The sequence below is a fragment of the Paralichthys olivaceus genome, chromosome 23 (genome assembly GCF_024713975.1).
Source record: "Paralichthys olivaceus isolate ysfri-2021 chromosome 23, ASM2471397v2, whole genome shotgun sequence".
Taxonomy (NCBI): domain Eukaryota; kingdom Metazoa; phylum Chordata; class Actinopteri; order Pleuronectiformes; family Paralichthyidae; genus Paralichthys; species Paralichthys olivaceus.
Window position 1 is genome coordinate 13,565,318 of NC_091115.1, and position 25,270 is coordinate 13,590,587.

At 41.5% G+C, this 25,270-nt stretch overlaps 3 protein-coding genes across 7 annotated transcripts in view; 2 read left to right on the top strand and 1 right to left on the bottom strand.

Annotated features, from left to right (window-relative positions):
- The first annotated feature begins 1,684 nt into the window (after positions 1-1,684).
- On the top strand, positions 1,685-4,088 carry coa6 (cytochrome c oxidase assembly factor 6). Of its 3 annotated transcripts, none has more exons than XM_020099938.2 (3): positions 1,685-2,254; positions 3,040-3,205; positions 3,377-4,088. In XM_020099938.2, exons 2-3 carry the CDS (start codon positions 3,062-3,064, stop codon positions 3,473-3,475), a joined length of 243 nt encoding a protein of 80 aa, XP_019955497.1. In that variant the 5' UTR covers positions 1,685-2,254; positions 3,040-3,061; the 3' UTR covers positions 3,476-4,088. The 3 variants fall into 3 exon arrangements, with proteins under 3 accessions (XP_019955497.1, XP_019955496.1, XP_019955495.1); XM_020099937.2 differs by having other exon boundaries at positions 1,688-2,254; positions 2,990-3,205; XM_020099936.2 differs by having other exon boundaries at positions 1,693-2,254; positions 2,993-3,205.
- slc13a4 (solute carrier family 13 member 4) lies at positions 4,084-23,399 on the bottom strand. Of its 2 annotated transcripts, none has more exons than XM_020099933.2 (16): positions 23,266-23,399; positions 17,054-17,182; positions 14,535-14,671; positions 14,143-14,318; positions 13,885-13,948; positions 13,544-13,580; positions 13,017-13,103; positions 12,726-12,910; positions 10,734-10,853; positions 10,437-10,538; positions 10,019-10,120; positions 8,924-9,036; positions 8,266-8,387; positions 7,648-7,809; positions 6,736-6,873; positions 4,084-6,455 (listed from the first exon to the last, which is right to left on the bottom strand). In XM_020099933.2, the coding sequence occupies exons 1-16, from the start codon at positions 23,386-23,388 to the stop codon at positions 6,318-6,320; spliced, it is 1,935 nt and encodes a 644-aa protein (XP_019955492.2). In that variant the 5' UTR covers positions 23,389-23,399; the 3' UTR covers positions 4,084-6,317. The 2 variants fall into 2 exon arrangements, with proteins under 2 accessions (XP_019955492.2, XP_019955491.2); XM_020099932.2 differs by having other exon boundaries at positions 13,544-13,583.
- LOC109637516 (sushi domain-containing protein 3) overlaps positions 23,372-25,270 on the top strand; it is a 29,843-nt gene continuing 27,944 nt past the window's right edge. For both annotated transcript variants that reach the window (XM_020099935.2, XM_020099934.2), the window contains exon 1: positions 23,372-23,511. The gene's annotated coding sequence lies outside the window, so the exon portion shown is untranslated. The remainder of the gene's footprint in view (positions 23,512-25,270) is intronic.

A 25,270-nucleotide genomic window follows, 5' to 3' on the forward strand; every position in this document is an offset into this window, starting at 1 on the left:
TAAATGATGTGTGACATAAATAATGAATGAAGCTGTCTTTGAAACACACACACACACACACGGTGACAAACACTTACTTTGCTATGAACAGGGCATGCACCTCACCCCTGCATCAGAGTGCTTGTGTTTTTAATTCCCTTCAGTCTGCACAGGCAAACAAGCTGAGATGGATTTGTACCGGGCACCATGGCAACGCGTGGGGCTATTCTCCATCACTGTGGCTGAGGAAAGAAAGAAAAAGAAAGAAAGAGAGCGAGTTCAACAGCAATGATTTTCATTCTGCGTTTTACTCGATGAAAAGCTACACACACACATTCACTAGTGAATATATTGTCAATCGACGGCTGTTGAAATTGAGTAAATGCAGCTCAGTGTCAAACGGATTGATTTAAATGAAACATGAATGCAAACAAACACACAAATTGAACTTTTATACTTAAGTTAAAACTACTGTTACACTGCAACACGTGTAATCATGAACTCAAAACAATCTACGACGCTGGAATGAAAACTTAGTGTGTTACTGATCACTTAGGTCTGAGGATAAGGATCACTTGATTTTGAGTACTGCTTGATGACTACATTTTCTATTTTATTCATGTTAAACTACTGCAAACTAGGAATACAACAGTCCCTATCTTTTAATTTATCATTTATTGTATTTTAATTTTGTAGCCTGTGTTGAAAAGTAATGGCACATTTCAGTAACAGTCACAAAGGTTTTTCAGTGTGAAATCTAAATATATTGAACTTATGATTTAAAGGACAAAAAAGTAAAAGTCAATCCAAACATTGAATAAAAATCTAAGCCGCAAATACTTGGCATTTATTATTAGGTTGAAAGAAACCTATGTTATAATGTTAATTTGAAAGGAATGTAAATGATGATTTTATGATTAAGTTTCTGGTGAAGACAGATAAAATGTGGGGTTACTGGATAGAGACATGCTTTACTATGATTGATGTTCTATTTAAGATGATCAGATACAAAGATACAAATGTTAAACTTGATTGCTGGATTAATGCCGATGTTGGTGTAGAAACTTAATTCAAATTTTTTCATAATATTAGTACTACTTATATTTTACTTTATTTGCATGTATAATTGTATTTGTGTATGTTTATTATTGTCGACAAAACACATTTTTTTATTATTATAATAAAAAAAAAAGCTTCCCTCAAAATAAACTGACTCTTTCTGATTTCTACTATGTAATAGTAGAAAAAATTATATTTGTTTGCTACACAGTGCTATAGTTTACTTTAGTAAAAGTGCGGTGGCCGAGAGAGCTCTACGCACTGCAAAATAAGAAAATACATGTAAATAGAAAAAGACATGAGCAAATGAAGACAGCCACTTCATCAATTTGAAGACACACGTGCTGCAAAAAGTCACAACACGTGCGAATAACAAAACCACACCGGAAATGTTTCCAGGGGACCCAACAAAGTGATGAACCTGGCTGTAGTTCAATCAGAGTTCAATGCTTTTTGGGGTGAAACATTTCCGGTGTCGTTGTCGCTACCTGCGGCACGTTTCTGTATTTACTTGTGTCGTGAATTTATGTTTGATGAAGTTGTTTTCTTAATTTGCACGTGTGTTTTCTACTTCCACGTGTTTTCTTAATTGGCAGTGCATTGAGCGCTCTCGGCCACCGTATAAAAGAGAACTAAAAGACTATTTTAGATACAAGACATGTCCCTTCCACAGAACTGAACTCATTTGCAGCAGAGTCCAACCTTTTACACACTTCGCACGATGTTTCACACCGTAACTCTGTGTAAAGGAGAAATATGGACGCTTGCTTAAAATGATGCTACATGAGCTAATAGGAAGTGACTTACCTTCTGCGTCCTCTCTCTGTGATTCCTCGTGCAGTCTGAGGACAAATGTTCCATTGTGTTTAATCGTCTGAAGGAAGTTGAACTGACTTTATCGTTTTTATCACTTAGAACTTTGTGCGATGATAAGTATTTAAAAAGTGACGCTGCAGCTTCACTAATGAACCGACCGCGTCATCGTCACCTGCTGGGCTCTGGCAATCGCGCGTGACGTCATCACGCAGCGACAACGAGGAAGTGCCGTCGAGCGTCCTTCAGTGCGCCCGGTGCTGCTGCTGCTGGAAGTCTTTCTGCTGGAAGTCTTGTTGTTGTCGCCGTCGCAGCGGAGTTTCTGTGATTCCTCTGGTTTTATGGAGTGACAGCAGCGAACAGCAGAGGAGATCCACCGGAGAGGGTTCAAACCTGTGACCCAGTGAGTGCGTTCAACCAGCTGCCATCAGTTTGCTCTCTGTTTGGATAAGCTAAGCTAATTGTTTGCAGCTAAATGTCAAAGTGAACCTGACACACAGATGCTAAGTAGATGTAGATGTTGGTGTATTGTGGATGATGCAAGGACGTGAAAGCACCATGAATATACAGTAACTAAGAGTAAACCCAGAGTATAAAGAAGCAGCAGGTTTCAAATAATGAAGTGACTGTACTGGTTAGCATAGCACAGGTCAGTGTTATATAAAACTTTAATGATCCACACCCCGGGGAGATTCAGTCGTTACAGCATCAGGCAGCTGAATGAGGTAGACTACAGATATAAAATAAAGGCAATAGAATAAAGGAAATGCTGAGTATGTTCATTATATACACCTTTCACTGTTGTGGTTTGTGTAGAAGTGTTATAAAAGTGCAGTGGCACAGGAGGATTGCAAGAGCAGGTATAAAAACATTGTGTGCATAAACAGAGGGACATATTGTGATTTGCAGATGACACAAATGTGCAAAAAGTTATTTTCTGTTAGAAATAGTGTGAATAGTATGAATAGAGTGACAGGAGGAAAAAAAGAAGTGTAGTATTTTATTTTCATTTGGGATGGTGCTGTAGAGTCTGACAGCAGTGGGAATGAAGGACCTGCACACGTTTTCCCTCTTGCATTGTGTATTCGTGTGTGTTACTTTGTACTGTACCTGCTTGTTCATTATGGTGTTTTTGATGCAGTTACTACAGCTCCTGTATTGACTCATCCTGCCCTGTCGTGTGTGAAGTCCCTCCAAGACTCAGGTAGACATGGCAGCTCCAAGTTCATCAGAGAGAAAGGCCTGCTGGGATGCCAGGGACCTGCTGTGGAAGTGTCTGGATGACAAAGACGACAAAGCAGCTGCCTGCCAGAACTTCCAGAGCGAATTTGAGGCGAAATGCCCCGCGCAGTGGGTAAATTATCCTCTTTCTTTTACCCTCTGTGAACTGTCAAATCCTGGGGTTTACATTTAAGACAGAAACAAAGACATTGAGCAGTCCCTGCTTGAAATCTGTGTAATTCAGTTGATAAAATTGAGCTTCAGGTCTATTTTCTCATCTCATCTTCTCTGTTTTTCACCGCAGGTGAAATATTTCTCAAAGAGGAGAGACTACTTGAAATACAAGGAGAAAATGCAAAATGAAGGCTTCACACCTGCCCAAGGCCCCCGCCAGCCATCCTAACAACTGGAAATCAGACGGTGAAAATCTGCAGACTGAATGGCTCTTCACACTCATTCAGGGCTGGGAGAGTAGTTTTGTACCATTACTGTGGAGAGAATACCTGTACTTCACCTTTGTTATTTATTTGTATAGAGAAATAAGGTGCAGCAGGACAGCATACAGAAAAATAACTCCAAATGGCAGCGACTTGTGGCATCACTAACATTGACATATTTTGTATGAAAGGAAAGCTGAGCAAAGTCAACTGTCAATTATGTTATTTTGTCAGGGTGGACAAACTTCAAAATTAAGAATTAGACAGTAATCCTTCTGATTAATGCCTTACATATCTCTAGATGTACAGTACACACTCATACTGGATCTGTGTGCGCACTCATCTTAATACAGTACATGATTTTTCTGTGATTTTGTTGATTGGAACCAAAACCTCCGGGAGAGGAGGTTGGCAGCAATTGTATAATGTCTCCAGAGGAGAGAGTGGCTCTGTGGTTTGGGTTGAAGTTTTTGTGCTGTCAAATACATACGAAGCCTTGATAATGATCAAGGTTTTTAGGGGCAAGATCTGAAAATCTGAAGTTTTTCTGTGAATAAATAAAAGAAACTCAGTGTTTTATGTGATTTTTGTTTTATTGTTGTTGTACATGCATAATGTTGTATCATCCTAAATGGAGTCTCTGAGATGGATACAAATGAGACATGAAGGTTTAACACATAATTTAGGAATATAACAACTCATTTATTGTTGTTGTACATGCATAATGTTGTATCATCCTAAATGGAGTCTCTGAGATGGATACAAATGAGACATGAAGGTTTAACACATAATTTAGGAATATAACAACTCATTTAGAAACAGTCGAAGGCACGTTATCTTTATATTACAAATCTGTATGTATTTACAAAGAAGTGTGGGCGCTGGGTCAAAGATCACCGCTGCAACACCACCGAGATGTATGAAACCTTCAGCAGAACTGAATAAATTACAAAAGAAAAATGTAGGCTTCTGATTCTGCCTACAGTTATAATAAAATAAAATAAGATTTGTGTAAAAATACAGTATCAAGCATTTCTTTGACATTTTTTTGCACAGTACAGCAAATGTTATGTGCAAAACCTTTTCATCGACAGAGCACAGTTACTGGGATGTGATGGCTGATTGGAGAAACGGCTGCACCTCACAACCCTGTGCTCACTCGCTCTAAATACTTTGGACTCTGCATTCAATACACCTCGGAACTTGCAAAGATTCTGCAGGTTCCCAAATCTGCCTGAGGAAAAGTAACACTTCCAAGGGGGGAAAAATTCAAACCAGATTTGCCCTGCATTTCATAAAAAAAAATGTTTTTGTGACAATTATTCAAGCTATTGATGTTTGATAAAAGGTGTGTTAACGTGTTTTCTGCAACAGGCAAATGCAGAACTTCCTTTTCATTGATAAATATCATTACATGGGCATTACTCAGGACATTTTCTCAGATTTCATGACTTTATCGTCTCATTGAAAAGCAGTGTCTGACAAGAACAGGAAGAGTCAAACCCTGCTGCATACAAACAATAATGGCAGGAGTGTATCTAACCTCTTCAGCCTTCCAAACTGAAACATAAGAAAAATAATATGCTTCAGAGGCAGAGGAAAGCTCAGAAATCCAGTCAAAATAAAATGCATTTTACTGTAATAAGGCAACCAACCCCAGACTTCCTATGGCCGACAGCCAGCAGCTATATAGCTCAAAGAAAAAAGCATTGTATCGCTCTCCACAATTTAAGGAGGATGGCAGTGAACCATTCCTTGGTTCTTGCACTGCTCCGCAGGCACAGCAAGGCACTAACACAGTGAGAGGTTGAATTCCCACAGGAGACATTCATGTTGCAATTGCATCACAGGCATCTGGTAACAAGCTGTGGAGCATATCTATGTTCACAGTATGACAGTGAAGAAGAATCAGCTTTGGTAAACACATCGGTCTGATATTAGGAGACACAGATTTCCAACTAAAAACGTAAATAGCAGCTACAGACATCTATGGACTGTATTTGCTTGCAGTTGGTTTCAGTTTGTAGCTGAATATACACAAGCTTTTATCTCTATAGATACCAATCATATAGACTCTAATGAAAAGATACTGGAGACTGTATAAAAGCAGCCACATCAAAACACCCTTTTCATGCATTTATCTTCTTTCAGTGTCGCACTCAGCTCTTTTTTTAACACTGTAACCTCAGTCCACCAATTGTGTGATCTGGTTAAACATCAATACATTTAAGTGCAGCAGGAGTTCAGCAAGCACACAGTGAAAAGAAGCTTGTGCAAGGCCATTTGGCTTATTTCTACCAAAACGACTCCACAGAGGAAGGCATGAAGTGGCTCCAAAACACTTTCCAGGCAGCCATAAAGATTACTTATCATTTTCCTATCATAAATCACTAAATCAGTTACAAATAACACTTCTTGATCAACTCCTAGATCTCCTCAGTGATTCGCTGAGAGCAGGATTGCCATCAAAGATTAATGGAGGGTAAAGAAAAGTTTTTGCTGGAGGTCAGAGCTCCATCTAGTGGCAAGTTTCACGTAATGCATTCCTTGTGACACCAGCTTATGGATAAAAATGTATTTCTAATTTTGAAATCTAAGAATAGCGTAGTGTTTTTATCTCTCCTTCTCCTCTCCTCCTTCCCTCTGTCCATGTCCCGTCTAATCGGTCTAAGAAGGGGCTAAACTCTGAGTGAGACCATCCTCTCGGCACAACATGTGCCATTCTCTCATCAAATCTCTCTCTCTTTCTGTCTCTCACTGATTGATCCCCCTCTTCTTCCCATGTAGGCCCCATCATCACACCGGTGGTTATAAGCTCCCGGTGACATTCCTGGCCACTGCCCAGGCTGGGAACTCGGTCAGGTTGAAGAGGGGAGCGCCCCACGTGGTTATGGCCAACATTACCACCGCCACGCCGATCAGGTTCACCCCGAAGCCTGCTTTCACCTGGAGGAGAAAAAGGGAAAGAAATGATGTAAAGACAAATATACAAACCGAATAGAAATACTCTATAAAATGTAAGCTTTTAAAAGTTTCCGCTTTAGCTTTTTCAGTTTGCAAATAGTTAAGAAATTAAAGAAATCTTCAATCTGGTTTGTAAAGTGACTCTTTGTACCCTTGAGCCTTTTGACGCTGCAGGTGCACAGAGAGCATGTGACTTTGAGTGTGTGTGTGTGTGTGTGTGTGTGTGTGTGTGTGTGTGTGTCTGTGAGTGTGTGGGTCGTACCATGTCGCTGATCTGCACGTGGCCGTAACTGAATACGATGGCGTTGGGGGGGTTCCCGACTGGAAGCATGACCCCAAATGACACGCACATGGTGGACGGGATCAAAGTGTGCAGCGGGTTGATCTGCAGAGTCTCCGACTGGTGCGAGCGAAGGGGGTGAGGGAGAACAAAGGGGGAGGGAGGAGAACGATACAATAAATGAAGAGAGATGAAAAAATGAATTCTTACAAAGGGAAGGAAACACGTGCACATTACATTAGCTCTCCCTGAGAAGCACCTCAGAGCAGGAGCCAGTGATCCAAAAGGGGGAAGCAAATTTATCAGTGATGCTGTTATTTGATGATAACGCAGAGGAAATGCTGCACAATCATATATACATCGGCGAACCTTCGAATCCAATCCATGAGAGCGATGAGGTGAATAAAACACTTGTGGCGAAGCAAATCACAGCGCTGCTTGATGTTCAAATTTGGTGAACTCTGACCTCCAGAATTCATTTCACATCCGAGCAACAGCTCTGTTTAGTGCACTTACATGTGGCACCACCCTCTTTCTAAGTTATCCATACTTCAAACTAGCTAGAAAAGCACAGAAAATACTTAATACTGTTCCCACTCTGTAAGACATCTCATGTAGCATGAATAATTTTAAATACAGAAATGTCTTGGTGGGTGGCTGTGGCTCAGGAGATACAGCAGGTCATCTACTAACCACAGGGTCGGTTGTTCAATCCCTGTTTCCCCCAGTCTACCTCCAGAAATGTCACATTTCAACTCAAAGCAGCTTTCAACCAGATGATCATTTAGTAATTTCAATTTTTTTCCCTCAACCTGATATTTTGTCATGATCGTGAACGATGGCCGGTCCTTGTCCTGAGACTGTGCGTGTGAAGGAGTGTGGTGTGTGTCGTACCAGGGCAGACAGGATGGGCAGGAAGACGGTGAGAGTTGCCGGGTTGGAGGCAAACTCAGTGACCGCCGACACCAGCAGGCAGGCCAGCAGGGTGACGGCCCAGGGAGGAAGGCCACTCATGGGCTCCAGCTGTCTGCCGATCCACACCGACAGGCCCGACACCTGCACACACACACACACACACACACACGAAACACGTGTGAGCACTTATGCAGCGTTGTCTGACAGACAGTAACAGATCAGATCAACTCTCCGGTTGTGGAATGATCAATCTGAAACATTTCTCTGACGTCTACAGTGTTCACAAATATTCTGCAGTTCAGTTATTTCTTCATTACAATATCAGTTTTAACATTGCACCATTTTAAAGTTGATCTAATTGGACAACGGGAGCATACAGATATGATGCACTTTTTTATCACTGATAAACTACTGCCGAACCAAAAACCCTGGTCCATGTCAGATTATATGCAATAAAACAAACTAATTTAGATTATCTAGATTTCTTATCTTGAACCTTCCTCAACCTTTAGAAGAAAACCTCAATTTAACCATTAACCTAACTTAATCATCCAGTAGTGTAACACAATGACAAACACACAAACAGATAGCCAGTACCTTACAACCAGCGGCCAGTGCATAGCCTCCTCCCACCAGGATGACGATCTCCCATGGCATCAGTCTCTGAAAGTCCTTCCAGGTGATCATGGGAGCCAGAGGGTCAGACTCTGAATAATCAACTGATTGGTTTAAACACAGACACACATGTATCTTTAGTATTTTGTTTACTAAATATCATTAATGATAAAGCACAGTTTAGTTTTTCCTGTTCTAAGACAAATATCTCACAGTTCATGCCTGAGCTACATCTACGTCTTTTAGGTTTTGGTGTTTCAAGGTTAGCAGAATGACGTGTGTCAGCGCTAAAACATCATGAGCTGAGCAGCGTAACACAGTGAAATACAATAAATGTCAGTTGTCCAGTGGTTTCCAAGCAGTTGCACAACAGTGGAGCATAGCAGTGACTGAACCAGAGGTTACTCTGACCTGATGACATGAATACATGCAATTAATCAACCTGCAGAGCCTGGGAACACAAAGAGGGGCCTGTTAGAGCTACTGGCTATTCATTTTTAATAAAGCCCAAAATACATGAACATGGTACGTTTTTTTTTAAACAACCACAATGTGAAGTCACAGTAAACAGAAACCCCAACAGCCTGAGACATTGCAGGTAAATCAAAAACTGCCAAATGCATGAGCGAATGGTGCTGACCTGTGTTTCTATAGCTGGAGGAGGAGGAGGAGGAGAAGGGTCGCCTGGCAGGGATGAGGAAGAGCAGGAAGCCAAGAAGGACAGACACTGTGGCATCGGTCCTGTAGCCTTTCCTGAAAGAGAGAACACACAACACAAATTAAAGTTCAATTATTGTCTCTCACACTTTGAAAAGGTACATTCACATGAAGCCTAATACAACTAATATTTCCTTAAAAGCCAAACAGAATACAAATGCTCCAAGTAGCTTCTCAATCAAAATAAACAGGCCCAGGCTGCAGGCATGTACTTTAAAGTTTATATTTTAATGAGACATATGAGGTTTTTCTCAGTCTTTCTTTCCTCTAGTGTGTTATTGAGGGTTTTTTGTATAGAAAAGTTAAAAATCCCAAACTCTGAATCTCCTGAAACACCTCGTCAATAGTCCGGCTGATATCCAACCAACCAATCAGAGCAGACTGAGCTTTAACAGGTAGGGGGCCTGAAAAAGACAGGAGCTAAAACCAAGTATTTCACAACGAGGCTGAAGAGAGGAGCTGCAGCAATGGAGAGTAAGAGGATGTAACCCTTTTTTTTTTATTAACACCAATTAAAATGATAAACCTGAATTTGAGCAGAATATATTTTGCTTTAAGCTGCTCACTGTCTGGCTGAGTTCTTTCTGCACGTGACCTCCATCTTGACATAAACGCCACACCACCACTGGCTGGAGTGAGATTAATCAAAATGCTTAATTTACATTTTAAGCATTATTCCATTATCACTGCGCATTTGCCACATGAATTTAATTTGGTCTTGAAGTCACCAAACATAAGATTTAAAAACAACTAATGTATCATGTGATGTATCTACAGAGTATAAATATCTGCTTTGATAATTCAGGCTATAATTCCAGAATGCGTGTGTGTATGCATATGTTGTGCAGTCATCACGATAATTACCACGTCTGTGTGCATTTCTGTCTGTGTGACAGTGTGTTTACCCATTTCTTCCTTACAAACAGGACCACTGATCACTGTCTGAGCGCTAACACATGTTAGTGATAACAATTTCGTGGTGGTGTGTGTCGCAAGTCGCAACATTATGGCCACTCACTTCTCAAAGAGAGACGTCCAGCCAGGCACGAAACCTGGTTCTCTGGTGAACCACAGCAGAGTCATCAGGATGAAGAAAACACCGGTCACCACCTCTGGGTAGCTGAGACAGACAGAAACACACACACACACACACACAGAAACCACAAAAAGACTGTGAGCAGCAATTACATGAGTGGTAACGTCTGAGTGTGTGAGTGAGATAAACACACATACTGTTGGTCTTTTAAACTTCTGAGGACCAAGTTTTAACTTTCAAACGGTCCTTTAAATTAGTGAGAACCAGACAATATCGTCCTGTGCACAATGTTATATCTACTAACTGAAACGGAAAGTTCAAAGTAGCTTATTTGGCCTTAAAACATCTTTGGGGCTTTATTTTACACAAAATGTTCACAGAGAGAAACAGTCATACACACCTGATGGGTCCCAGTTTTGTGTATTCCTCGTGAATCCTCTTCTCCGACAGCATCTCTCTCCTAGTTTTGCGTTTCTTACTCAGCGAGCATGTTTCTCTGAAGCTGAACACACAACAACAACAAAATCAACCAAAGTGCAACCTGCAGCAACAGGACAACAAACTGTCTCATGTTTCACCGTTGTACGACAGACAGAGGGATTATCATGAGTCTATAATGATAAGATGGTAAGAAGTGGACAAGTCCGACACACACTATAATCAGTCTGTTGTGTAACACACATCAAAACACACTCACTTGCAGCCAAGGAAGAGGAAGTGCAACCACAGCCAGGTGAGGACCAGCATGATGATGGCGATGGGGAAGCTGAAGATGAACCACGTTCCGAAGTTGATCACCTTTGCATCTGGATAACGACTGGAGACACAGAGTTAGTTTAGGTTAGGATATCTTTCTGGATCATCTCTGCCCTAGAGAGTGAACTGATTATTTGCTAGTTAGTAAACCAGACAATCAGTTTAAAAAGACTGTATTTACAATTAACTCCTGTCTGACAACTTTAAATCAGATTACAAATCCACTTACAACAATGCTTTCAACACAAAGGTCATGCTTGTATGTTATATATAGCAATAGCTGACGGGCTTAAAGAAATCCTTCTTCTGTTTCTCTGGCCTGAAGAGCAAAGGGCCTGAAGTTTGATGAAAACCATTTTAATTCCAGAGAGGCCACGACCTCTGGAAATATCACTGAATCCTACTTCTTGCACAGAATCAATTATTTTGCTAAGGGAATTCTTGCTGGCAACATTAGTGTAACTGTTTGGTTCAAAGGAGGCTCTATAATTTTAAATGTAACTTTATCAAATGTCATGGCTATAGAGAGAAAAGTCAAAACTTTAAATCTCACAGTGGCACAAAGAGAAAAATTAGGAGAATCCTGAAAGTTAGTCCTCAAATCTGTGCACCGTAACAGTGTGTCAAATTCTTGACTTCCTTAAAGAGGTGTAGAGAGATTTCTTATGTCTTAACTAAAGTGGTGCACCAACCCTCACTATCATCCACAGGTTAAGAAATGAAAAAAATAAAAAATGTAAAGAACATGAAAAGGGTTTGATTTTATAATGAGATGTAAATCGGCCAACATCTGCAATATTAACACCTGAATTCTGTAGCTGCTGATATTAACTTAGCAGATGCTGTTATTGTGGGGGTTTGTCAAGAAGCCGGAGCACAATAGTACAACAAATAGTAGAGGAGGAATGAAATGAAGAAGAACAGGGACCATCGGGAAGAATTTCAGTGGGCTGGTCGCTGTGTGGGCCAAACTGGAGCATCCTTTGTTTTCCTGCTTGAGCAGCCTATAGATGCATCGTCAGCCCACCTTGATTGTGCACCAGCCCACACTCCATATGGTGATGCTTGTCATTCCCTGTGAATGGGCTGATGTCATGCAGGATTGCATTGTGGTACAGAAGCCAGTCGCTTGTGCAGCCTTTTCTTTTTCCATGAGCAGCCCTAAGATGCATTGCTCTGATATTTATCTTTCACATCACAAGGTCAAAGGGTGTCTGTGTGTATTTATGTTGCTGGGGTCAAGTTCAGTACTAAGACTCACTAAGACTTGCCGCAGACAAGGACACACACACACACACACACACAAACTCACTCACTCACTCAGCCTCATTTACCATGAACGTACGTATGAAGACGACCTGAGGCTGTTTTTGCTCTAAAACTATGTCAAAAAGTTTGGTTCAGCACATCACGTTTACACACGTTTTTTACTTATTTGACCAAAAACATTTGGCTTGCAATTATTTCAACTGTAGACACCCACACACACACAAAGCTCCACAAACACTCAAATCCTGACCTTTGTCCAACAAGCTGCGACATGAAGGAGGCCATTCTGCCAGGCTTAGTGCAGCGGCCGGAGAAAATCTGTTCCATTAGCACTGTAGAGGCTGATTAGTTTGATCTCGGACCCCATGCGCCACACCCCCCCCCACACACATACACACACACATGCGCGCACACACACTCCACTAAAATGAAGTGCGCAGCAGCCGAGAAATCTCTCAAGATGTAAATGTGCTTGAAAATTGATATAGTGTCTCCGAGCATCCTGAGCTAATACAGGACCAAAATATCTGCCTGATCCTAGAACAGCACAGTTTTCTATACTTTATTTTCTTATTTTACAACTTGAATGTGTGTGTGTGTGTGTGTGTGTGTATGTGTGTGTGTGTGTGTGTGCTTATTTGTGCATGTGTGCACATGTACCTACGTGTTAAACTGCTCGGCAAAGATGAGGTTGGTGGACGTGCCGGTGATGGTGATGAGTCCTCCGATGGTCGCAGCGTAGGTGATGCTGAGCGACAGGCATTTACAGATCATGTGATCCCTCTTGGTGGGATACTGGGAGTCTCTCCTGGTTTTCACCCGCTTCACGTTTGGGATTTCGATCGCAACCTAAGACAAAGATTGATGTGAACAGCAAGAGAAGGAGAGTTTAGAGTTTCCAGCAGCTCTACAGTCACACATCTGCCACTTCAACCTCCAATAAAATGTTCCTCACCTGCGGCAGGTGTCCATTGGTGTGTTGGATGAAGTCCTGGTTGGAGACTGGCCTAAGACCCAAACCAATTATCTCCCCAGTCTGGACCTGAGAACAAGAGAATTTACATATAGCTCATGGATGTTCCTGTTCTAATGCTAATTATTTGAGTAATTTCTACTTAGTGCAAACAAATCTGAACACAGACCGCTATGTCGGCTGATCATTCATCATTTGATCGGTTTTGATATTGGCCAATCACAGATATATGATATAATTTATCATCATGATCATGATGCAGAAAAAGGTGACTTGGGTAATTGAGTCCTCATTTTTCGTCCAGCAAACTCAAGCTATATGTGGTCAGATGGGGGCGGGTGAACAGAAACAGAAGTCTCAATTCAGGGGACACATCCTTTAAAGGCTGCATCTAGACTGATTTAAAGACTCCTTTAAATGCATCCTCTCATCCCACAGAAATGAGGGAATAGAATATCTACTTAGCAAAGACCCATTTCCAGCATCCGCTGGGCTACTACAAGTCTCACCTCACTCAGTGTAGAAAGCTCCTGTTTGTTGCAGTCACTGCTGGAGAGAGAGGAAAAATATATCAATTAAAACAAGCTTGAGTAACTCATCAGCTACAGTTGACAAAATCCTTCAGCCAAATCACATTTGAAAAATGAGTATGAGGAATACAGCACTGGGGTGAATGGAACATCACTACACTCTCTCCCTGCCAGCAGCTGCTACTGGCAGCATCAGTGACTGCATTGCTCAGTGGCCATTGATTGATAATCGCAGTTTGGAGAAGTGAGTAAAAACGTTGATTGCCACACACCCAGTGCATCAGTATACGTTCACACTAATATACAAACACAACACGTACCTGTTGTTGCGGTAGAGCAGCTCTAACTGGTTCTTATCCAGGTTGTCTTGTTTGTCTGAAACAGCTGAAACATTTATTATCATTATAAACAGTGTAATAGGGGGATTGTTGGAGTAACAATGTATATACAAAGCTTTTTACAGTATATTTATGGACCCACAGTCTGTTAACACATCCCAGTTTTTTTTCTGAGAGTGTGTGGGTGCAGGCGATCCTATAAAATTGTGTTTAAAGACTTCCCCACGAATCCCAACGTACCGCGGCCATCCTCAGGGGCCTCTATGGTTTCGGAGTCATCGTGGCTGTCGGCCAGACCGGTGCAGATGAGCTGCTGCAGGACGGCCTCAGCTATGGGCATCACCATGGCTGTGGTGGACGTGTTGCTGAGCCACATGGACAGAAACACTGTGCAGCACATGAAGCCCAGCACCAACCTGGAGGAGAGAAGAAAGAGGGACGTTGACGAGGGTGTGTGTGTGTGTGTGTGCGTGTGTGTGTGTTTGGACCATTTCCTTTCCCAGTCTTAGCTTTAGGGAGTAAGGGCACGTTGGTCAGTCCTTACTTCTGCGACCTAAATCTTACAACAGTGTGAGTGTGTATGTGAAATTGGCCATTGTAGTGAGAGCATGAAAAGTGTGTGAGCTGCTCACATGCCAGGCTTGGCCCCTGCGATCATCACCATGCGCAGAGCGATGCGTTTGTGCAGGTTCCACTTCTCGATGGAGGCTGCCAGGCAGATGACTCCCATCAGCAGCAGAGTGGTGTCTTTACAGTACTCAGCTGCCACCTGAACACACACAGATTTAAATCTTTTAATTTCACAATAAAAATCTGACTTTACAAAATATAAAACAGTTGAAAGCTGTCGATGAGAAATAAGGATCTCAGGAGACAGAAAGGAGTCATGGGGCCGTTTGTTTTCCCCTCCTTCTTCACCCACTCCCCTACTTCACCCTCCTTGGTCTGGATCAACACTTACAGTTTGCCAATTGTTCTGTTTAATCTGCTCTACTTCCCACCCGCAGGGTTCACAGCCTCAAAGCATTGTGTAAGCCTGCGTCTCCTCACCTTTCACCTAAAAGCTGCTGCGCCTCCTCCTGGACTGGTTCAAACACAACAGAAAGAATTACAGTAACTACAGAAGAAGCCAATGAGTGATTCAGGCCCCAGATGAAATCGAGATTGATACACTGATACACCAATGACTTAATGATAACAAAAGAATGCATCTTAGTTCAGTAACTATTCATTTCTTCTCCGGATATTTCTTAACTGAAATTAAACAAATTGAAAAGTCCTAATGTTTTGCAATGAGAATATTCGCGGCTAATCCACTAGAATTACTAATGTGAGCTCTTGAGGAATTAGATGCAAGTGTTTGGTTTGAAGAGGAACTTCAGAGACTATTTAAGAAAATCAAGTGTGGAGAACTTGAACTTGTATGAGATTAAATCGATGCTTTCTGCCTTCAACACTTGTGAACATGTGAGTGGCATCTGAATAAAACTCCATCTTCACTATGAGTTATCAGTATTTAGCAGTATAGAAGTAAGGCTGATAATGCAGTAAGTCAAGTACTTTGCTTGTATATACTGTACGTAGTAATGCTCCACAGAGGCATCCTGCATCCAGTGGTCACTAGTGGGTTGGTGTGGGGGGGTATTAGGGGAGACTGGAAAGTACCATAATAAACTGGAAACGTTGCATAAAGCTCTCATATTTGTGGAGCACCATCACAAGAGGCTTACCAGCGGTGTTCACAGGCTGCTTTGTCACTGTTTGTCAATGCGATTTGGTCACATGAGGCGCACAACTCGCTTTTTTATGTAACGCTAATGAGAGTGGTGAAGACAACGGGAGGGGGGGGGGGGGCGTCAAATCTCACAGGGTTGGAGCATCCGACGGCTCTGGGCAGTGGTGATGGTGGGAAAAAGTGTGAGTGGCATGTGCTAATGCAGAAACATTGAGGGATGATGGAAATGATGATAAGTTCCAGGTGAAATGTTGTTTCTTCTTTTCAGAAATTATCTTTGTCCACACAAGTGTTTTGGTTCTGTGTCAGTTTTAACCCCCAACACGTCTGAAAACGTGTATCATGGGACCTGGGCATGTGGAAGCATTTGGTTGTCAGTAGCAGAATTGTCACAGATTCCTTGAGTAATAACTCGTCTCCTACACTAAGCAGTTGTATGGTGTAAAATGCAGAATTTGACTGCACAAAGCTGAGACCACAACATGTTGGGTTCTACACTGGCAGCAGAGTTTAATGCTGTTTGTTTTCTTCCAGAACGGGGTCGTGTGATAGGAGCCTGACAAATCAGTGAAGGTTACGTCATGAGTAAAAATACCTAATATGCTTCATTTCTGATATACGGCTGGACGATATGACCAAACAAGATAAAATCTGTCGTGGGAGGAAGTGGAGACGCGTCATTCCATCTTTATTTGGGCAACGGTGAGTTTCTATAGCGCCCAGTCAGAAGCAGTAACTGCGAGTAAGCTTCGCTCCAACTTTGTAGTAAAATGCTGCTCTCTATCTGGTTGGAGTATAAATGCGTCTGGATCTTGAAGTATCCTCCCTGGAGTTCAAAACACTGAAAGGCCTTTTACCCATAATTCTTCCTGATCTGGAATTACTGTAAATTCACATATACAGCAATCGGATCAGCTGACTCTTACTAACAACACAGTAACACATTGTAAGAATCTGATATCCCGGCATTCAACTTCAGCCGGCAATCGCTGTTAAGCCCAACACAGTTTACCGCCTGCCCTAAAGAACACAAGTGTTTCTCTCACTCTTCCCAGTGACAAAGGTTAACACTGAAATATTTACAGTTGGAGCTGCTTTTACAATAACAGAAAAACTAAGCTCCTGTAAAAATAAAACACAGTTTGTGGCAAACAGGTTTCCTTCAGGGATCAAATTAGCTGATAGGTTTCAGCATATGTTTATTCACATTTTATTGGTGACCAATGCACACTAATGACACTCAAAGTAAAATGTAAATTTCGTTAATGTTTCTAAAAGTTTAAAAACACTTTTTGGGTTAAAAAAGTGCTGCTAATGATTTTGAAACAAGAAAATAAAAGAATAAACATTATATTTAGTGTCTGTGACAATCTCACACAATTTTATTTAGTTAGTACTATTAAAAAAAAAACTCACCTCGCTGGACTTCAGGACTCCAAACAGCGGGTAGAGGAAGGCTGGGACCAGAGCGGCAGCACCCAAGGGAACGGCCTCTGACACCCAGTAGACTGCTGTCACCATCAGCACATACGCGCAGCAGGCCTCCTGCGGGAAGGAACATGAACATTGTAAGGACAGAAAAGACACAGGCTTCATCAGACATCCACACCACAGCAGAGAGCACACAGGAAAAGCAATATTTAAACAACTGGTAATTTATGTTAGCAATAACCTCCCTGCTTCCAGACTTAATGCTGTGATATCAATATTTTAATGCAACTATAGGTGTGAAAATAAAGAGTATTTCCCAAAACATTGTACTATTTCTTTAATTTAGTCAAAATGTCATATTGTGAAAGGTGCAAATTGAAAAATGTCCTTACACTGCTACATACACTGTTGGGTTTCACTATGATTTTATCAGGTCTCCGCCTTACCTTGTAAAAGTGCCTTGAGATAATGTATGTTGTGGTGCTGTACATATAAAATTGAATTAATACAAACTAATCCAGGAATCAAAGATAGACAAAATTTCATTCTGGCTCAATATATACACATGTATGTAACTACACTGGCACAAATGCACACAAATATATCCTTGAGCAAATATCTACATGTAAACATGTGTGTCTTTTTGTGTCACATACAGTATCTCGAGAATCGCTCATCTTATCGCCTTCACACTTAGCATGTGTACTGCAAATTGTCTGGGTCAGCGTGTGTGTGTGTGTTATATATCTCTCTCTAGCGTACATGTACACAAGCACTAACACTGATGGTGCTATTAATCTTGTTATGGTTATATAATTTCAACATACCAGTCGCTCATGCCGCTCTCACCAGCGGGCTTAGTGACAGGCTCCCCAACATTAAAAACCAAAGAGGAATCTCGTGACATTTGTTAAGACCTTATGAAAATAACCAGGACTCTCATTAATCATTAAGACAATATAAGCCCCAAAATCAGGCCTCTTCCAGCAACTCCACATGTCCGCGGCACCTCACACACAATTTCAATTCAAAACAGGTCAGTTAATCTGAAATTAATAAACCCGGGGGGGGGGGGGGGGGATAAACTGCAGGGTTACAGGACAAAACGTGTCCAGACCAGTTCAGACCTCACAGCAATTCAAGCCATGGACTTCTAACAAACCTGTGACTCTAACATGATAAATCACCTTCTAACTGTTACATTAAAAGAAATGACATCTTTGCAGTTTGAATTTTGTGATATGTTTCAATAAATAAAAGGACATTTTAAATTTAAAATCTATCTCTATAATAAAAAGTATAAGGGAGGAAATCTGTAATGGTTTTTGCTGCCAGCCCTCCTTTGTCTCCTTCCACTTGGTTAACAAGATTTTCAATCTGTCTGTCTCCTCCACATTCAGGAAACACGAGGTCACTGAGGAGGCTGCATGATAACGGGATTAACACACAGATAGGCGTTTGATTATTGATCAGTGATTGAGACAGAGAAGAATGGAAAGAGGAAAACAGAGGTGGCATAAGGGAAGAAAGAACAAATAGATCAATGGAGACAAACATGGATGAATAAATGAACACATAGGGACAAAGATTATCTGATACAGTCGTCACTGATCATTGGTTATTGGTCTCTGTCTATCAGAAGACAGTTACCACACACCAAGATCCTTAAACATCCATTTGTGTGTTTTTTTTCTTCAGTTAAAGTCAAAGTGCTGAGTGAGCAGAGAGGCAAGTATCACTGATGCAACCTCTCTGATAACTTGTCGTGTCAGGGGGTGGACGGCGATAACACCCGTGTTTCTGTTTGAGAGGCAGGGACATGTGTGGCGTAACCAGTATTTTTGACAACTTTGTCTCCTCTTTTGGAGAACAACTTCTTCCAGAGTTGATCATTATTCATTTTGACGTAACAAACAAAGGTGAAACTGCAGATTACTGTTGAAGTCAGTGACATTTTGTGGAGAACAGAGAGGAAACAGATTTTTTTGCTAAATGTAGGTCAAAGTTCACTTGACTGTATAAAAGCTGCAAAAGAAGGTGCTGCTGCAGAGACTGGATGTGTCAATGGATCTCAATATCACGTTTTCCATTGTGATGGATTTGTGTCAACATGAGGCTGCAGCTCACTCAGCTGAGATGAAATCTTTCTACAACGCTCTTTCTCTGCCGACAGGCCAGTTTTTGTCTCAGCGATCAACAGAAGCCCATTGATTGTATCATCAGCTCCCTGTTATCTGCCGTCAGCTTAGGATATGGAGATGATTGGTATTTAGAAGAAACACACAGTGGTTTGAAAACTCCTGATGGGCAGATTAGCTCACATAACAGAACCAATCTGTCAGATAACACACAAACAAACACAATCTGTGTTGTACACAGCAAAATCAATCTTAGTAAAATACTTTGGTACCTAGTGGTGTAAAATAAAAATAAAGCAGGATGTGCAAAACTTCATTATAATGATCTGCTTTATCCTGTCTGTTTTTACACACAGCAGTGTGTCGAACTCTAGTCCCTCTCTAACCTCAGTTCATTTCTGGAGAAGGTTCCTGTGTTCCTGCCCCAAAGAGCCCAGGCCAGTAGAGTTTACTTCACACATCATGAGGGAGTTTGACAAACTGCTCCTGGATTCCTTCCAGTCAATGGTCAAGCCTTCGTTGGACCCTCTCCAGTTCGACTGTTATAGTGGACGATGCCCCGCCGTGCCTTCACTCAGCTGGAGAGTGAGTCATGTTCTTTGATTCCTCCAGAGCCTTCGACACCACTCAGTCTGCCCTGCTGGGGAAGAGCATGACCGATGCTCCACTGGTGTCCAAGATCATGGACCATCTTACCAGTCGTCCTCATCATGATCACCAAAGTGGTGATCAGTCCTGTGGTTTCACAGGGCACCGCTCCACACTATGGTGGTGGAGAGTTTTGTGGCCTTGTGTTAGATGCATCTTAACATCAGCTAAACAAAAGAGTTGGGTGTGGATGTCAGGAGATCCAGGAATCCTGTTATTCTCTTCTTTCCGTTCAGGGAGAGATGGTGGAGATGAACAAACCAGGCCAGCGCCGTTTTCCATCCTGTGGTCTGAGTCTGGTTGACATCGAGAGACTCAACTTGGTTTAGATGTCATTCTGCCTTGCTCATGATTCACTTACCCTGGATTTATTATGATCACTATACTTATACTTCCTCTGGTCTAAGTTAGGACTATAAAGCACAATGACAATTATATAAAATAATTATATAAGACAGAGAGCAAGAGACATTTTACCTTCAACTGCTGAGTGACAGTGCTCAGAAAGCTCTATGATCAAAGATCAAGAGATAATAATCTAGAAAATGGTATTTGTTGCAACAGTATTGGGTGGATGGATGGATGGATGGATGGATGGATGGAAGAAGTGATGGATGGGTGAACTGATGGATAGCACTTTTCCAGTCTTAATAACTATTCAAGTGCTTTACAGTACAAGCCATTTATTCAGGGCTTCTCCAATCACACACAACCATCGTGGGCATGTATCTTGCCCAAGGACACTTCGGATTGCAGATCGGAGGAGCCAGGGATCAAACCACCGACCTTCTGGTTAGCAAACGATTGGTTATACCTCCTCTTGAGCCACAGTGTTCAGCGAGTTATCAGGTAAGTTACTAAAACTCATCCTGTGGGGAACACGAATGTCTGTGCCACAGATTGTTGCGTTATGGAGTCAAATCCGGTCGGCATCATCTACCATTGGTCCTGTCTCTACCTCTGTCTATGACCTGGCCTGACTGCACCCAGCAGATGTTCTGTCCTGCTGCAGCTGGACACAGTATCACTCCACACACACACACACACACAAGCGCAGTGTCACTCTGAACCCCTGTCACATTCCTGACACCGTCTGAGGTCCCTGGTGTCGTAAGAACGCCACGTGGGGCCAAAATCCAGCATGGCGGCGGGTTGATTATATAACTTAATTGCTTGGATTGTTTCTTTCTTTTTCTTTGTAGTGAAGCTTTTGTTCCTTCGAGCTGTTTTTTTTCTTGGCCCCATCCTGTGCCGCCTGCTCCTGCCAAACATCCACCAGTCCTGACATAACAGCAAGGCTCCTGGACAACACTGCTGATTGGCTGACGGACAACTAGCAAGCACACGACACTTCCTTGGAATTAATGATGTTATAAGGAACACAAACACCTACGACTCATATAACACATCATCGCACGGCTGTCACCACTAATACCATTGTTAGAGGTTGTTTAGCTACTAACAGTGATAATACTAATTTGTGTTAATGGACACGTGACTGCATTATTAACCGAATCAAAACATTAATCTAAACTGGCATCATCATGTTGCGAGATAATATTTAATTCACTACCACTGGGAAAGAGATGATTTGCTGATTATCTTTTCTCTGCTTCACTGGTGGAGTCTGTGGTGTTTTAAAGTAACGAGCACTCCCATTATAATTCAACCATCACAAGACAAATTCATATAAATTACTGGATCTCCTTATTTCGCATCTGTGATGGAGGGCGGGCAGTTTATTGTGTTGCTAATGAATAAAGTCACACAGCTTATATGGGCCATTTTTACAGGACACATTTCAGAGCATGCATCACTGCTGTAAAGGTATTTCAAAAGTACATATAGTATATTTATACCTTTATTTGTTTCCTTTCTGCTGCATTGTCTAATACAAGTAACACAGTCTGGCTGTTTTCAGAACACACAAAATAATTCAATGCCTTATTTTGAATGATAATGGCAAATAAAGGAGATGTGATTTCCCTCAACTATCGTTTGTATTTGGAAAAAGAGGCACAACAAGTTCAGAATCTTTTTCAGATGGAATGATTCTTCCTCCAGGTGGTGTAAGGGGCCGTTGAGGTTTCAGGGAGCAGTGGTAATCACGCTCGGCCTTTTTCAATGCTTGTCTGGTGTTTGTTCTTTCACAGAGACAGATGCTTGGCTGTGACTTGAATGTAATTGTAATTCATGAAAGGCACAAACTGTGGACGACAGACTTTGGAGAACAACATCCTGAAAAAGACAGGTTTTTTGGGGGGGTTTGCTTCTCATGGTGCCAGAAAACATATCCCTAGTAAAGTTTGTCTCAGGGTATGATACAATTAGCAACTTGTTCACAGGAAATGACGAGGGTGTCTCTCAGGTCTGAGAGCCACTAAACGTGATCCTGTGACAAAATCCTTTCAACACCACCATCCCTGAAAAGGAACGCTTGAACGAACCAACTCTGTGAAAATAATTTCCTCAACATGCGATTTGTCCTCACAGACGAGGCAGCGGCTCTGTGTCTTGACAACACTGTGAAGCACGTTTCATTTAAAAAGGTGAATGCCTTGCACAGATTGGATTTGTGCAGACTGAGATAATCCTATTGTTTCCTGAGCTGAGTCATCTGTCTAAGGAAACTTTCTGAAAGCAAACACAAGCTACAGCAACAACTTTTAACTTTCTGTCCTTTTTAGCAGAACACTCATCTCCATCTCATCAACATGTCGTGACATCTCCTCTCCACTCACACACACACACACACACACACACACACACACACACACACACACACACACAAACACTTAGCTCATCTGATGATTGTGAGAGCTTGAGGACAAGCATTCATCTAAACAAGAGACAGTGTGCCTTATGACTGATTCTCTGTCTCTCACTCGCACACAAACACACACAATGAGAAAATCCCATCAGGACACTGCAGCCACTTGCAGCAACCAGGGGAGACATCAACACATCAGCTGGAGGTTTTGTTTACGGATGTTTTCTAGGTATTTATTTGACCTAAACTGTATTTATAAAGACTAACCAAGTTAATTAACGATGTAAAGTAGAGTTTCAATAAAAAGGCAACATTATTTGAATTTTACTGTAGTTTGGAGCTGTTTGCAACTCTTCTGGTATGTGTCATATCACTATAGCATCTTTTCTGCCTTTCTGGAACAATAATCATGTTTTGGTGTTTCAAAATTATTCTTACTGTATATTTTCTATGTCTTTGAAATCGTCCTAGATGTTTCTATGATCCAACATATCTACTTACTAAGAATAGTAAAGTTAAATGGTGTTCAAATTCTGTTTTAAAATGAGGCACATGCTTTTCTGGAACAAGTTCTTTTGTGTGCCTATAAAAAAAATTAAAATGATAACAGAGTCCATGTTTTCTCAGTTTGCTGTACTCACGCTTGTGGGGTGGATGAGCGGCAGCGGGAGCAGGGACAGCGGGATGAACACGACCAGGATCAGCTTCCTCGCCCTCCACAGCTTCCTGAACAGATCCATCCTGGCGGCGGCCTCCAGCCTCATGGATGACCCGGGTCTCTGGATCGGAACGGCCACAACTCAGCAGCTAAACCGGGTGTGAGGAGTCACAGGCGGGGGCAGCGTCAAGGCACCACCGACCCTGGAGAGCTGGAGGGAGGGAGGAAGGTGAGGCCGTCTCTAAGAACTTCTGATTTGGCTGTGCGCTTTTACGCACAGGCTGCGGACGTTGGCCGGATCTGAGTGTGTGTGCGTGTGTATGTGTGTGTGTATTTATTTTTCCACACTGAGCCAGGTCCAGCTCTCCTCCCCACCCGTGTGTGTGTGTGTGTGTGTGTGATGCCTTCAGGAACATCAGGTGAGGCCGCTGGTACATTTATTTCCATGGTTGGATATGTTAATTAACCACTGCTGTGCGCCACCCTCACTGGCTGATGTTCCACCAATCAGGCTTGAGTAAAGTTTTGCACAGGGCGTGTGTGCATGTTGCTCTGTAAAGATATATTATCCATCCATTATCCAATATTATATGGAAATAATGTTCAGTTTTTCTAAATATTTTCAGATTATGAGCACTTCTAGATTAAACACATATATAAATTCAAGATACATTGTAAAATAAAACAGATAATCAGAAACTTGGAATACACTTAGATATTACAGGTTGTTGCTTAAAGTGCATAAAACAATTTTAATGTTATTATAGAATATTGGTTTTCTATAATGAATTTAGCTCATGGGTTGAAGCTGCACTCATACACTGCCCCCTAGTGGATTTAATGAGTCAGTGCCAATGTGCATTCTGACTCATTACAATAAACTTTTCTCACGAATGTCACAGTTAATCTATATAATTAATTTAAATCTGTTTTTAAAGAGTTAGGCTATTCAGAATGTACAACCATAGTTTTATTACTGTGGTGCTTGAGCCCAGAGAGCTGAACAATGAAGTTCAACCATGGGCCTTGTCTTTCTTTCGGCATTGTAGAGCCAATATTGTGCACACAAATTTGAATTTCTCTTTAGTCCGTTAAGATGGAATTAGATATATAAATGTCAATTTTAGGAACATTTCCAAGTGTGGGAGTATTTTCCCATTAGTAATCAAGGCCCAGTAAAATTACATGAAGTTTTGCAGGAGTAAAAAACTGACTCATACATACAGGAGTTCATGTTCTCTATTGCATTTAAAGAAAAAAGAAAAACAAGCTGAATCTGAGGCATTTAATCTGTTGAGTACTGTTGGGGTTCTCTATAAATTTAAGGTCTTGATCATTAGTGGCTGGGTTGTATTGCTTTGAACGGGACATTTTGCTGGACGGTTCATCAGATGTCATTTCTGCACCGTGTGCTGTTTAGTTGCTCAGTCACAGAAGGAGGCACAACACAGTGATGTCATAGTGAACCGACACCTGGAGCGCACCTGCAGCAACACGATAACTTAAACCAGTAGATGTCAGCAAAAGCTAAACGTTAATGCAAACTTTTGATCTCAGGGCCACTTGACAAAATGGGGCCTCAAGATAAGTTAATAATACAGGTGTTGCTTTAAGGCCCAAATCAATTCTCTTTAAAGTGTGTATTTGTGTTGCATAAACAGTGTCAAGCAACAGGTTTGGCTCATGGGGACGCTGGGGGTTTTAGGCCCAGTTCATAACCTATTTTTGTCTGGCTTGTTTTTAGCAAATATGGAATTTGTTAAATTTTTTAAAGCTGCTTTTATCTTAATTTGTTTGAAAGTGTGAAAATGCATAAATTATAGAAACATCATCTTAACACCAGGGAACAGATCTTGTTCAGAAGTTACAAAACAGCTCGAACACACATGGGTTTTTTTCAGGGACGTTACATAAAAGAAGTGTATTTAAAAGTTGCGGTGGGCTGTTACATGAAAAATGTTCACATGTACAAACAAACAGCTTTTCCT